General features: G+C 45.8%; 1 protein-coding gene across 4 annotated transcripts in view; it reads left to right on the top strand.

Annotated features, from left to right (window-relative positions):
- Positions 1-11,489, top strand: part of LOC115126658 (F-box-like/WD repeat-containing protein TBL1XR1) — a 32,043-nt gene extending 20,554 nt beyond the window's left edge. For 2 of the 4 annotated variants that reach the window (XR_010460254.1, XR_010460255.1), the window contains 5 exons: positions 6,237-6,364; positions 6,721-6,886; positions 7,208-7,309; positions 7,620-7,812; positions 8,908-11,489. Coding sequence is in view for 1 of the 4 variants with exons in the window: in XM_065005920.1 (XP_064861992.1) it covers positions 6,237-6,364; positions 6,721-6,886; positions 7,208-7,309; positions 8,908-8,934 (423 nt within the window). In the remaining 3 variants the exon portion in view is untranslated. The remainder of the gene's footprint in view (positions 1-6,236; positions 6,365-6,720; positions 6,887-7,207; positions 7,310-7,619; positions 7,813-8,907) is intronic. The other 2 variants (XR_010460256.1, XM_065005920.1) reach the window with 2 other exon arrangements.
- Positions 11,490-13,125: the final 1,636 nt, after the last annotated feature.

Below are 13,125 nucleotides of genomic sequence, written 5' to 3'. Positions count from 1 at the left end.
GGCGGCCAAATGAGGTGTTGGCTTTAGGGATGATCAGTGAGATACACCTGCTGGAGCGTGTGCTACTGGATGGGTGTTGCCATCGTGACCAGTGAACTGAGATAAGGCGGAGCTTTACCTAGCATGGACTTGTAGATGACCTGGAGCCAGTGGGTCTGGCGACGAATATGTAGCGAGGGCCAGCCGACTAGAGCATACAAGTCGCAGTGGTGGGTGGTATAAGGTGCTTTGGTGACAAAACGGATGGCACTATGATAGACTGCATCCAGTTTGCTGAGTAGAGTGTTGGAAGCCATTTTGTAGATGACATCGCCGAAATCGAGGATCGGTAGGATAGTCAGTTTTACTAGGGTAAGCTTGGCGGCGTGAGTGAAGGAGGCTTTGTTGCGGAATAGAAAGCCGACTCTTGATTTGATTTTCGATTGGAGATGTTTGATGTGAGTCTGGAAGGAGAGTTTGCAGTCTAGCCAGACACCTAGGTACTTATAGATGTCCACATATTCAAGGTCGGAACCATCCAGGGTGGTGATGCTAGTCGGGCATGCGGGTGCAGGCAGCGATCGGTTGAAAAGCATGCATTTGGTTTTACTCGCGTTTAAGAGCAGTTGGAGGCCACGGAAGGAGTGCTGTATGGCATTGAAGCTCGTTTGGAGGTTAGATAGCACAGTGTCCAATGACGGGCCGAAAGTATATAGAATGGTGTCGTCTGCGTAGAGGTGGATCAGGGAATCGCCCGCAGCAAGAGCAACATCATTGATATATACAGAGAAAAGAGTCGGCCCGAGAATTGAACCCTGTGGCACCCCCATAGAGACTGCCAGAGGACCGGACAGCATGCCCTCCGATTTGACACACTGAACTCTGTCTGCAAAGTAATTGGTGAACCAGGCAAGGCAGTCATCCGAGAAACCGAGGCTATTGAGTCTGCCGATAAGAATATGGTGATTGACAGAGTCGAAAGCCTTGGCGAGGTCGATGAAGACGGCTGCACAGTACTGTCTTTTATCGATGGCGGTTATGATATCGTTTAGTACCTTGAGCGTGGCTGAGGTGCACCCGTGACCGGCTCGGAAACCAGATTGCACAGCGGAGAAGGTACGGTGGGATTCGAGATGGTCAGTGACCTGTTTGTTGACTTGGCTTTCGAAGACCTTAGATAGGCAGGGCAGGATGGATATAGGTCTATAGCAGTTTGGGTCCAGGGTGTCTCCCTTTGAAGAGGGGGATGACTGCGGCAGCTTTCCAATCCTTGGGGATCTCAGACGATATGAAAGAGATTGTACGGGTCTAGGTTTTGCAGCTCTTTCAGAACATCTGCTATCTGGATTTGGGTAAAGGAGAACCTGGAGAGGCTTGGGCGAGGAGCTGCGGGGGCGGAGCTGTTGGCCGAGGTTGGAGTAGCCAGGCGGAAGGCATGGCCAGCCGTTGAGAAGTGCTTATTGAAGCTTTCGATAATCGTGGATTTATCGGTGGAGACCGTGTTACCTAGCCTCAGTGCAGTGGGCAGCTGGGAGGAGGTACTCTTGTTCTCCATGGACTTCACAGTGTCCCAGAACTTTTTGGAGTTGGAGCTACAGGATGCAAACTTCTGCCTGAAGAAGCTGGCCTTAGCTTTCCTGACTGACTGCGTGTATTGGTTCCTGACTTCCCTGAACAGTTGCATATCACGGGGCTATTCGATGCTATTGCAGTCCGCCACAGGATGTTTTTGTGCTGGTCGAGGGCAGTCAGGTCTGGAGTGAACCAAGGGCTGTATCTGTTCTTGGTTCTGCATTTTTTGAACGGAGCATGCTTATCTAAAATGGTGAGGAAGTTACTTTTAAAGAATGACCAGGCATCCTCAACTGACGGGATGAGGTCAATGTCCTTCCAGGATACCCGGGCCAGGTCGATTAGAAAGGCCTGCTCACAGAAGTGTTTTAGGGAGCGTTTGACAGTGATGAGGGGTGGTCGCTTGACTGCGGCTCCGTGGCGGATACAGGCAATGAGGCAATGATCGCTGAGATCCTGGTTGAAGACAGCGGAGGTGTATTTGGAGGGCCAGTTGGTCAGGATGACGTCTATGAGGGTGCCCTTGTTTACAGAGTTAGGGTTGTACCTGGTGGGTTCCTTGATGATTTGAGTGAGATTGAGGGCATCTAGCTTACATTGTAGGACTGCCGGGGTGTTAAGCATATCCCAGTTTAGGTCACCTAACAGAACAAACTCTGAAGCTAGATGGGGGCGATCAATTCACAAATGGTGTCCAGGGCACAGCTGGGAGCTGAGGGTGGCCGGTAGCAGGCGGCAACAGTGAGAGACTTATTTCTGGAGAGGGTAATTTTCAAAATTAGTAGTTCGAACTGTTTGGGTATGGACCTGGAAAGTATGACATTACTTTGCAGGCTATCTCTGCAGTAGACTGCAACTCCGCCCCTTTGGTAGTTCTATCTTGACGGAAGATGTTATAGTTGGGTATGGAAATCTCTGAATTTTTGGTGGCCTTCCTGAGCCAGGATTCAGACACGGCAAGGACATCAGGGTTAGCAGAGTGTGCTAAAGCAGTGAGTAAAACAAACTTAGGGAGGAGGCTTCTGATGTTGACATGCATAAAACCAAGGCTTTTTCGATCACAGAAGTCAACAAATGAGGGTACCTGGGGACATGCAGGGCCTGGGTTTACCTCCACATCACCCGCGGAACAGAGAAGGAGTAGTATGAGGGTGCGGCTAAAGGCTATCAAAACTGGTCGCCTAGAGCGTTGGGGGCAGAGGATAAGAGGAGCAGGTTTCTGGGCATGGTAGAATATATTCAGGGCATAATGCACAGACAGGGGTATGGTGGGGTGCGGGTACAGCGGAGGTAAGCCCAGGCACTGGGTGATGATGAGACAGGTTGTATCTCTGGACATGCTGGTTGTAATGGGTGAGGTCACCGCATGTGTGGAGGTGGGACAAAGGAGGTAACAGGGGTATGCAGAGTGGGTCTAGGGGCTCCATTGTGAACTAAAACAATTATAACTAACCTGAACAACAGTATACAAGGCATATTGACATCTGAGAGAGACATACAGCGAGGCATACAGTAATCACAGGTGTTGAATTTGGAAAGCTAGCTAAAAACAGTAGGCGAGGCTAATCCGCTAGCACAACAAACAGCAGGTAAAATGGCGTTGACTAGGCAACGGGGCCGACAGGTAAGACAAACAAGCAGAAAGGAGTACCGTGATTAATGGACAGTCCAGCGTGCGTCAGCTATGTAGCCAAGAGATCAGTGTCCAGGGGCAGCGGTGGATGGGCAGGGGGGCTGGCGAGTGATTCAGGTTTTTTTTTTTTTTTTTTTTTTTTTTTAACTAACAATGACTAACTAGCTTGTAGCTAGTTAGCTGGTTAGCGTCTGGAGGTTCTTGAGTGTCATAAAAATAAAAATAAGAGTAAAAGTAATAGCGATTCCGTATCACATTGGGTGAGGCAGGTTTCCGGAAGGTATAAACAAATTAAAAATCAAAAAGAGATAGAAAGTAAATGGGGTCAGAGAGTGATTGGGACGCGGTGGTACAGACGGTTAGCAGGCCTGTGCTAACAAGCTAACAGTTCGTAGGCCCGAGCTAGACAAGGTAGCAGTTAGCGGACCGGAGCTTGACAAGCTAGCCGTTAGCAGGCCGAATTAGCAAGCAGGGAGATAGCGAGGGCTAGAGAGTTAACCTTTGGGGACGTCGCGATGGGGTGAGTCTGTTTATTTATTCCTCTTCATGCGGTGAGCTGGAGATACAGCGATTCAGAAAGCTCAAGGGCCTTGGCCAGCAGATGGATCTTTGGCGATGTCGCAGCGGAGAAGCCTGTTGAAACCCCTCGGACGATTATGTCGGCGGACCAGTCGTGATGGATCGGCGGGGCTCCGTGTCGGCAGTAGAGGGTCAGTCGAGGGTCCAGGCCAATTGGCAAATTAGGTATTTTTGGACCTCTTCGGGTAGTCGGGAGATGGGTTTAGCTCGAGGCTAGCTCCAGGCTAACTGGTGCTTGCTCTGGGACAGAGACGTTAGCCAGGAGTAGCCACTGGATTGCAGCTAGCTATTTACGATGATCCGGTATAAAGCTTCAGAGCTTAAGTGGTAGGAACTGGAGATGTGGTAGAGAAAAAGCAGTCTGATATGCTTTGGGTAGATGTCGCGCTGGTGTCCTAGTTAGCGTTGAAGACCGCTAGCAGTGGCTAGCTAGTAGCTAGTTAGCGGCTAGCTTCTGATGAGGGTTCCGATTCTAAAGCATAGAAAAAGCAGATCCGTACCACATTGGGTGATGCGGGTTGCAGGAGAGTATATTCAGCCTGTGGTTGGGAAGTGAGATTAAAATATGTACGAAATATATACGGAAAAAAAGAGGGAAAAAAAACTATATTTACACTATACAGGACGGGACAAGACAAAACACACGTCCGACTGCTACGCCATCTTGGATCTAAGTACCTCATAATATATATATCATAATGTCGCTCTCTCTCCTTCCTGAGTCGATCCCATGGTGCTACATAATGTCGCTCTCTCTCCTTCCTGAGTCGATCCCATGGTGCTACATAATGTCTCTCTCCTTCCTGAGTCGATCCCATGGTGCTACATAATGTCTCTCTCTCTCTCCTTCCTGAGTCGATCCCATGGTGCTACATAATGTCTCTCTCTCTCCTTCCTGAGTCGATCCCATGGTGCTACATAATGTCTCTCTCTCCTGAGTCGATTCCCATGGTGCTACATAATGTCTCTGTCGATCCCATGGTGCTACATAATGTCTCTGTCGATCCCATGGTGCTACATAATGTCTCTGTTGATCCCATGGTGCTACATAATGTCTCTGTTGATCCCATGGTGCTACATAATGTCTCTGTTGATCCCATGGTGCTACATAATGTCTCTCTCGCTCTCTCCTTCCTGAGTCGATCCCATGGTGCTACATAATGTCTCTCTCTCTCTCCTTCCTGAGTCGATCCCATGGTGCTACATTATGTCTCTGTCGATCCCATGGTGCTACATAATGTCTCTGTTGATCCCATGGTGCTACATAATGTCTCTGTTGATCCCATGGTGCTACATAATGTCTCTGTTGATCCCATGGTGCTACATAATGTCTCTCTCGCTCTCTCCTTCCTGAGTCGATCCCATGGTGCTACATAATGTCTCTCTCTCTCTCCTTCCTGAGTCGATCCCATGGTGCTACATAATGTCTCTGTCGATCCCATGGTGCTACATAATGTCTCTCTCTCTCCTTCCTGAGTCGATCCCATGGTGCTACATAATGTCTCTCTCTCCTTCCTGAGTCGATCCCATGGTGCTACATAATGTCTCTCTCTCCTTCCTGAGTCGATCTCATGGTGCTACATTATGTCTCTGTCGATCTCATGGTGCTACATTATGTCTCTGTCGATCCCATGGTGCTACATAATGTCTCTCTCTCCTTCCTGAGTCGATCCCATGGTGCTACATTATGTCTCTGTCGATCCCATGGTGCTACATAATGTCTCTGTCGATCCCATGGTGCTACATAATGTCTCTGTTGATCCCATGGTGCTACATAATGTCTCTGTTGATCCCATGGTGCTACATAATGTCTCTGTTGATCCCATGGTGCTACATAATGTCTCTGTTGATCCCATGGTGCTACATAATGTCTCTCTCGCTCTCTCCTTCCTGAGTCGATCCCATGGTGCTACATAATGTCTCTCTCTCTCTCTCCTTCCTGAGTCGATCCCATGGTGCTACATAATGTCTCTCTCTCTCTCCTTCCTGAGTCGATCCCATGGTGCTACATTATGTCTCTGTCGATCCCATGGTGCTACATAATGTCTCTGTCGATCCCATGGTGCTACATAATGTCTCTCTCTCTCTCCTTCCTGAGTCGATCCCATGGTGCTACATAATGTCTCTGTCGATCCCATGGTGCTACATAATGTCTCTCTCTCTCCTTCCTGAGTCGATCCCATGGTGCTACATAATGTCTCTCTCTCCTTCCTGAGTCGATCCCATGGTGCTACATAATGTCTCTCTCTCCTTCCTGAGTCGATCTCATGGTGCTACATTATGTCTCTGTCGATCTCATGGTGCTACATTATGTCTCTGTCGATCCCATGGTGCTACACAATGTCTCTCTCTCCTTCCTGAGTCGATCCCATGGTGCTACATTATGTCTCTGTCGATCTCATGGTGCTACATTATGTCTCTGTCGATCCCATGGTGCTACATTATGTCTGTCTCTCTCCCGTCTGTCTCTCAGATTTGGAGTATGAAGCAGGACTCGTGTGTCCACGACCTGCAGGCCCACAGTAAGGAGATCTACACCATCAAGTGGAGTCCCACGGGACCCGGGACCAACAACCCCAATGCCAACCTGATGCTGGCCAGGTAATAAAAGATGGTGAAACACTCAAACTCCCAGCATTCCTCTGTTTTTTATTTTTAAATCATAAGAGGTTATGTATCATAAAAAACATTTAGGATCTGTACGTGACGTAGTATGGAGTCATGTGTTCATCTCTATCTGTGACATTCTGTTTCCCCCAGCTGAAGAAAAAAAATAAAGAGCCCAGGATCGTCACTGTAATCAAATATAAGTGAATAGATCTTCTGTCCTTCTCTCTGCCTTTTTACCCTCCTAAACAGCTCCAGGGGCGCTGCACCATGCTCCCTCTCAAATGGGTGGTGTCTGGGTCGTTAGGAGCAGAAGATGGATACTAAAGTACTGTTCTTCTTCTCCCCAGCGCGTCGTTTGACTCGACGGTGCGTCTGTGGGATGTGGAGCGAGGCGTGTGCATCCACACGCTCACCCGCCACCAGGAGCCCGTCTACAGTGTGGCCTTCAGCCCCGACGGGCGCCACCTTGCCAGCGGCTCCTTCGACAAGTGTGTCCACATCTGGAACACACAGGTACGGGACAGTCGCTGACGTCACTCGTACATCATTCACATCTCAAGCCCGACTGTTTCTTGTAGGGCTGGTCTGGTGGTCGACAAATGGGTTTGAATATTTAGGCCTGAATCTGGGTGCCTGACTCTGACGTATATGATGCATTGATTTCAATGGGTGATTTGTGAAAATTTGAGTTCTACATGTAAATCTGGAGCTCAGCCCTTAGTGAGATGTGTGTAATAATGTAAAGATGATTGAAATTGAGTTGCCCCAAATCCATTGTTCCTGGTCATTGTTGGCTGATTACACCCCTATCCCCCTGTCTATCCCTCTGTCCAGACGGGTGCTTTAGTCCATAGCTATAGGGGAACGGGGGGCATCTTCGAGGTGTGCTGGAACGCCACGGGCGACAAGGTGGGAGCCAGTGCATCAGACGGATCGGTAAGTCTCACTAGCTGCCTCTTAATGGACACAGACAGGAATTATTTCCTGGTGTCCGGAGGAGCTGAGATGGAATAACGTCAGACCCCAGTTAAAAGTTTTATCTAGGGCCCAAGGTGTTTCCTGCTCACGTCTCGTAAACGCCTGGCTTCATTTACACACACTGTTCACGAGCACCAAGTAGTGACACTTTATATAGATTGTAGTACTGTGCTAATGATCTGTTAGCTACCTGTCCAGTATCTAGCGTCTGTTATATTCATCTGGAGGTCAAAAAGAGCAATGAACAGAATTGTTTACTTGCCAACAGTTGCAGCTGAGGAGTAATGAATCAAACGGCTAGTTTGTCGATGGTCTTGAGCATCTACAGGTCATCTGTAAGGGATTGTTCTAGAAGTTCCACACCATAGTGCCCTCCAAGCTCATCACTAAGCCCAGGAACCTGGGACTGAACACATCCTTCTGCAACTGGATCCTGGACTTTCTGAGGGACCACAGTGGGGGTAGGCAATAACGCATCCGCCACACAGACCCTCAATACGGGGGCCCCTTAGGGGTGCGTGCTTAGTTCCTTCCTGTACTCCCTGTTCACCCACGACTGGCGTGGCCGCGCACGACTCCCAACACCATTAAGTCTGCTGACGACACATCTACATCAATGGAGCTGTAGTGGAACGGATCGAGAGCTTCAAGTTCCTTGGTGTCCACTATGGAATTATCGCCCACACACAGAAACAGTTGTGAAGAAGGCACGACAATGCCTTTTCCCCATCAGGAGGCTGAAAAGATTTGGCATGGGCTCTCAGATCCTCAGTTATACGGCTACACCATTGAGAGCATCTTGACTGGCTGCATCACCGCTTGGTATGGCAACTGCTTGGCATCCGAACGCAAGGTGCTACAGCGGGTAGTGTGTATGCCTTAGTACATCACTGTAGCCGAGCTCTCTGCCATCTATGACCTCTATGCCAGGTGGTGTCAGAACAAGGCTTAAAAATGGTCAGACTGTTCTCTCTGTTACCGATACCAGGTGGTGTCAGAACCTGAGGTTCTGCAGATTGAATAATAAAGTGACTTTCTGCAGTGTTTACTGGACCTCTTAGACTAGTAATGGATGTGTGATTGTCTCATTGTTAAAGGCATAGTTGGTTTCTATGTTAAAGGGATACTTCAGGATTTTGGTAATGGGGCCATTTATCTACTTCCCCAGTCAGATGAACTTATGCATCACCATTTGTATGTCTCTGTGTCAAGTATGAAGGAAGTTAAGAGGTAGATTCGCGAGCCATTGCCAAATAGCCAGATAATGCTAACTAGCATTAGCATAATGACTGGAAGTCTATGGTACCTGCTAGCAGATACCCATAGACTTTCAGTCATTGCGCTAATGCTCATTGGCAATGGCACGCAAATCTACCTCTTAACTTCAAACTGCACGCATAGACATAATGGTTCTGACTATGGGAAAGTAGATAACGGCCCTTTTTAAGGCCAGGGGTTTTCCAGGTCTGGTCATGTGGTCAGAAAAAAATATATGGCCCAGCTCATTACATATGACCTTTAACGTCTATCTTTCCTGCTCTCTTTCTCTGTTCCAGGTTTGTGTATTAGATCTGAGGAAATGACGCTCGTTTGGGGAGCCATGGACCGACTACGAATGTGTACATAGCCAAAATGACTGTCCCTGCCTGTCGTCTACACTGCTGTAGTCCCATCAGAAGCCATGGCCTGCCATCACAACCACCACCACAGACGGAGCGCCCAACACCCACATAAACACTTAAACTACACCTCCAGAGAAGGGGGTCTGCCCCCCCACCTCATCAAGTCACTCAGACCCACAGGGGAGAGAGATTACTTTTTACGTTCAGAGAATTTAAAAAATCCCAAAGGGGACCCATTGCATACATACCAAAATCTGCTATTTTGTTTACTTTGTTTATTTTTATCCTTTATACCAGAAATTAGACATGTCTTTTTTCCCCTCACGTCGTTGGTGTGTGCATATTGTACATGTCAGCATGTTTTGTCCTCCTTTTGCCGTAGGTTTGTGTTACATGTCGGGGAAAGAGTGGAGAGGTCAGTAGGCTTTTTGTTGATTTTACCATTAGGTTTTGAAACTGTTTATTGGGAGAAATCCATTCACTTTGGCACTGTACTTTTTTTTTATGGCTCAAGAAAACATTGAACAAATCTATATTTCATAAGTTGAAATGGGTTAATTGTAATTGTAATTTTGATGCTTGTTTTTCAGTTTGCCCAAAATTGTTTGTTTCAATTTTTTTTTTTTTTTCAGGGAGCATTTTTAGTGAGGACGAATGCCCAATGTCTCATTTTGCTTGTTTACTTTGAGAAATGGTTTCAGGTGTGAAAACTGTTAGATCTCTGGACTAAAGATCATCACCGTTAGCTACTACATAACCCCATCCTGTCATATTTTAAGGACATGTTTAGGTTTCAGTGTTATGTAGAAGGAAAGGCTGTTCGTCCATCTGTGCCTCCGTGGCTCTTTTAGCCAGAACACAGGAATGGCAGTGCTTTGGGTAGCTCATGAATGAATAGGACACAGGACAACCCCCATACAAACGCCGATGTCAAAGTTAGCCGGGAGTTTTCATACCCGAAATTGGTCAAACATGAGATTTTGTCAACGTTCCAAGACTACTTTTGAGTTGTAACTTCTGACCAACTTTGATTTTGGAGTGAACCATTGTTTCAAGTGTTCTGTTTGAGGACGCACTGCTGTGTCTGCTCTTAGGTCATTGTGGATGATTGATTTTCTACCCAGCACCAACACTTGGGAGACAGGCTGTGTCAAGGCCTGTGCATGGATAGATGGTGCTTATTTCTTTTGTGGTGGTCAGAAGGTGATGTTTTCTAGGCAGGGAGATGAGAAGCGGACTTTGGAACATATGACTTGACGTAACATTCTAACTACATATAATATATATATATATATATATATATATATGTGTGTGACATCACAGGGGATTATTTTGTATGGCTCTTGTATGCAAGGTTGGTTTTGAGAAATTCTCCATAACTCTCGAAGACACGCTTGGAAATGTGTTATTCTTATGCATCATGTGGGTCTTTCACCATGAGAAATGGTTCTTTATAAAATACCATTAAACGGTCATAGCTGTAAAAGAGCAGCCCTAAGAATGGGTTTGTTTTAAGTTATTTTCTGCACTTAAGAATAATGCAAAACAGGGACATGTGTTCAAGCAATGGTTGGGGTCATTTCCATTTGGATTAATTCTGGAAGTGAACTCCCAATTCAAGAATTTGAATAAAATATTAATTGAAAATAAATGGCAACTTTTTTCCCCCGTTATTTAATTGGAATTTGAGCACTTTAAATGGCTTTGACCACCAACCCTGGTTGGTTCTTCCAGACGCAGGATAATCCTGTTAGTTTAATGTCTCTCCAGTAGCTGAACGCGTGCAGTCGTTCTGTGAAAAAGCGAGGGACAATAGTAGTTTCTAAACTGTTGACTTGTTGGGTACACATTGGATCCAACCCAACTTCATGGCATTCCAACATCTCTTAGCCCTAGCTAACATCCAGTGGCTTTAAAAACACCAGTGTTTTATTTAACAACAACAAAATATCCAAAAGCCTCCTTTGCTCAGAAAGAACGTCACTTGTTTTACAAATGCATTTTGTACAGAAGCTAGCTAAGAGTATTTTGAAGTTTGCTTCAAATATAACCAACAGTGAGTGGATCGTACCATGAAGACTATTAGGAAGTCTGACAGTGGAATGGTATTTTATAATGCTTGTTTTAAAATGATCTTTTTACACTGCATTCAAGTGTTTGCTATTTCTTGTTCCTACCTACAGTACTAATTCTATCTTTGCTATGCCTAAAAAGCACTTGAAGGTTTTGTACTCTTTGGAAAAACTTTTATAATTGTGATTTATTTGTAGCTATGTACGCAAAAACAAGAACAATGAATCTAAACTTTAATGTGGATGTATCCATAACACCCTGGACCATGTAGGTAAATACCAGTGTGCAGATTTTTTTGGTTTTTGTTTAATTTAGTCTTTGCCCTCACCCATGTTATTTTCTCTCACTTACACAGATGCTGAGACTCTGCAACCTACGCATCTGACTGTTGTAATATCAATCAGACCTTTGAAACGTCTAGAATAAAAAATCTATTTTGATAATAGCCGTGTGGTTTTTCTGTTGACTTGGTTTGTTTCTCACCTAGAGGCCTTTTGGTGTATTGCATGTTTTTTAAAAATTGAATCTTTTTAGTTTATGAAATACACATCCTCTTCAGCCATAGGTTGTGCAGTAGTCTATCCTTGGTCATGGTACATTCGGAAATATTCAGACACCTCGACTGGGGCGGCAGGGTAGCCTAGTGGTTAGAGCGTTGGACTAGTAACCGAAAGGTTGCAAGTTCATATCCCCGAGCTGACAAGGTACAAATCTGTCGTTCTGCCCTTGAACAGGCAGTTAACCCACTGTTCCTAGGCCGTCATTGAAAATAATTTGTTCTTAACTGACTTGCCTGGTTAAATAAAGGTTAAATAAAATGTTACAGCCTTTAAAATGTATACAAAAAATAAAAATTACACCCAATACCCCATTTTTGTACTTCTATAAAAATAAATGGAATCTTACTTTTACATAAGTATTCAGACACTTGACTGAGTACTTTGTTGAAGCACCTTTGGCAGATATTACAACCTTGCGTCTTCCTTGGCATGATGCTACAAGCTTTCCACACATGTATTTGGGGAGTTTCTCCCATTCCTCTCTGCAGATCCTCTCAAGCTCTTGTCAGGTTGGATGGGGAGCATCACTGGACAGCTGTTTTCAGGTCTCTCCATAGATGTTCGATTGTGTTCAAGTCCAGCCTCTGGCTGGGCCACAAGAACATTCAGAGACTTGTCCCGAAGCCACTTCTGCATTGTCTTAGATGTGTGCTAAGGGTCATTGTTCTGTTGAAAGGTGAACCTTTGCCCCAGTCTGAGGTCCTGAGCGCTCTGGAGCAGGTTTTCATCGAGGATCGCTCTGTTCATCTTTCCCCCAATCCTGACTAGTCTTCCAGTCCCTGCCATTGAAAAACATCCCCACAGCATGATGCTTCACTGTAGGGATGGTGCCAGGTTTCTTCCAGATGTGACACCTGGAATTTAGATCAAAGGGTTCAATCTTGGTTTTATCAGGTCAGAGTCCTTTAGGTGCCTTTTGGCAAACTCCAAGTGGTCTGTAATGTGGCTGCCGTCTGGCCACCTGATTGGTAGAGTGCTGCAGAGATGGTTGTCCTTCTGGAAGATGATCAATGGAAACAGGATGCACCTGAGCTCAATTTCGAATCTCATAGCGAAGGGTCTGAATGCTTATGTAAATAAGGTTATTTTCTTTATTTTTTCTTTGCTTTGTCATTATGGGGTAGATTGATGAGAATGCTTTTTAAATGTAATACATTTCAAATAAAATAAAAGGCTGTAACGTAACAAAATGTGAGAAAAGGGGTCTGAATGCACTGTAGCATCGTCCCTCGAGCACTTTCGGCACAGACAGAAGGAGCCAGATGTCTCACAGGATGTATAAATCTGAAGTATCCGTTTAGAACTTCCACTCACCACCAAATATGGTAATAAGAGGAAGTCCAATGATGGGAAGTGGGAGAAGATGGAGCCAGATGAAACTTTGAGGCCGTTCTGCTAACTTCAACTTTTAATACATTGTAGTCTTGGGAACAGAAAATCTGTTAAAGAGCAGTGTGCTCAAAGTTTTGTAGACTTGACCCTTTGCCAAGGTTTGGAAAAATTGTGTTTAAAAGGCATG

Source organism: Oncorhynchus nerka, linkage group LG20 (assembly GCF_034236695.1).
Source record: "Oncorhynchus nerka isolate Pitt River linkage group LG20, Oner_Uvic_2.0, whole genome shotgun sequence".
NCBI lineage: Eukaryota > Metazoa > Chordata > Actinopteri > Salmoniformes > Salmonidae > Oncorhynchus > Oncorhynchus nerka.
Note: the sequence above shows the minus strand (reverse complement) of the source record. Positions and strands in the feature narration are given on the sequence as shown.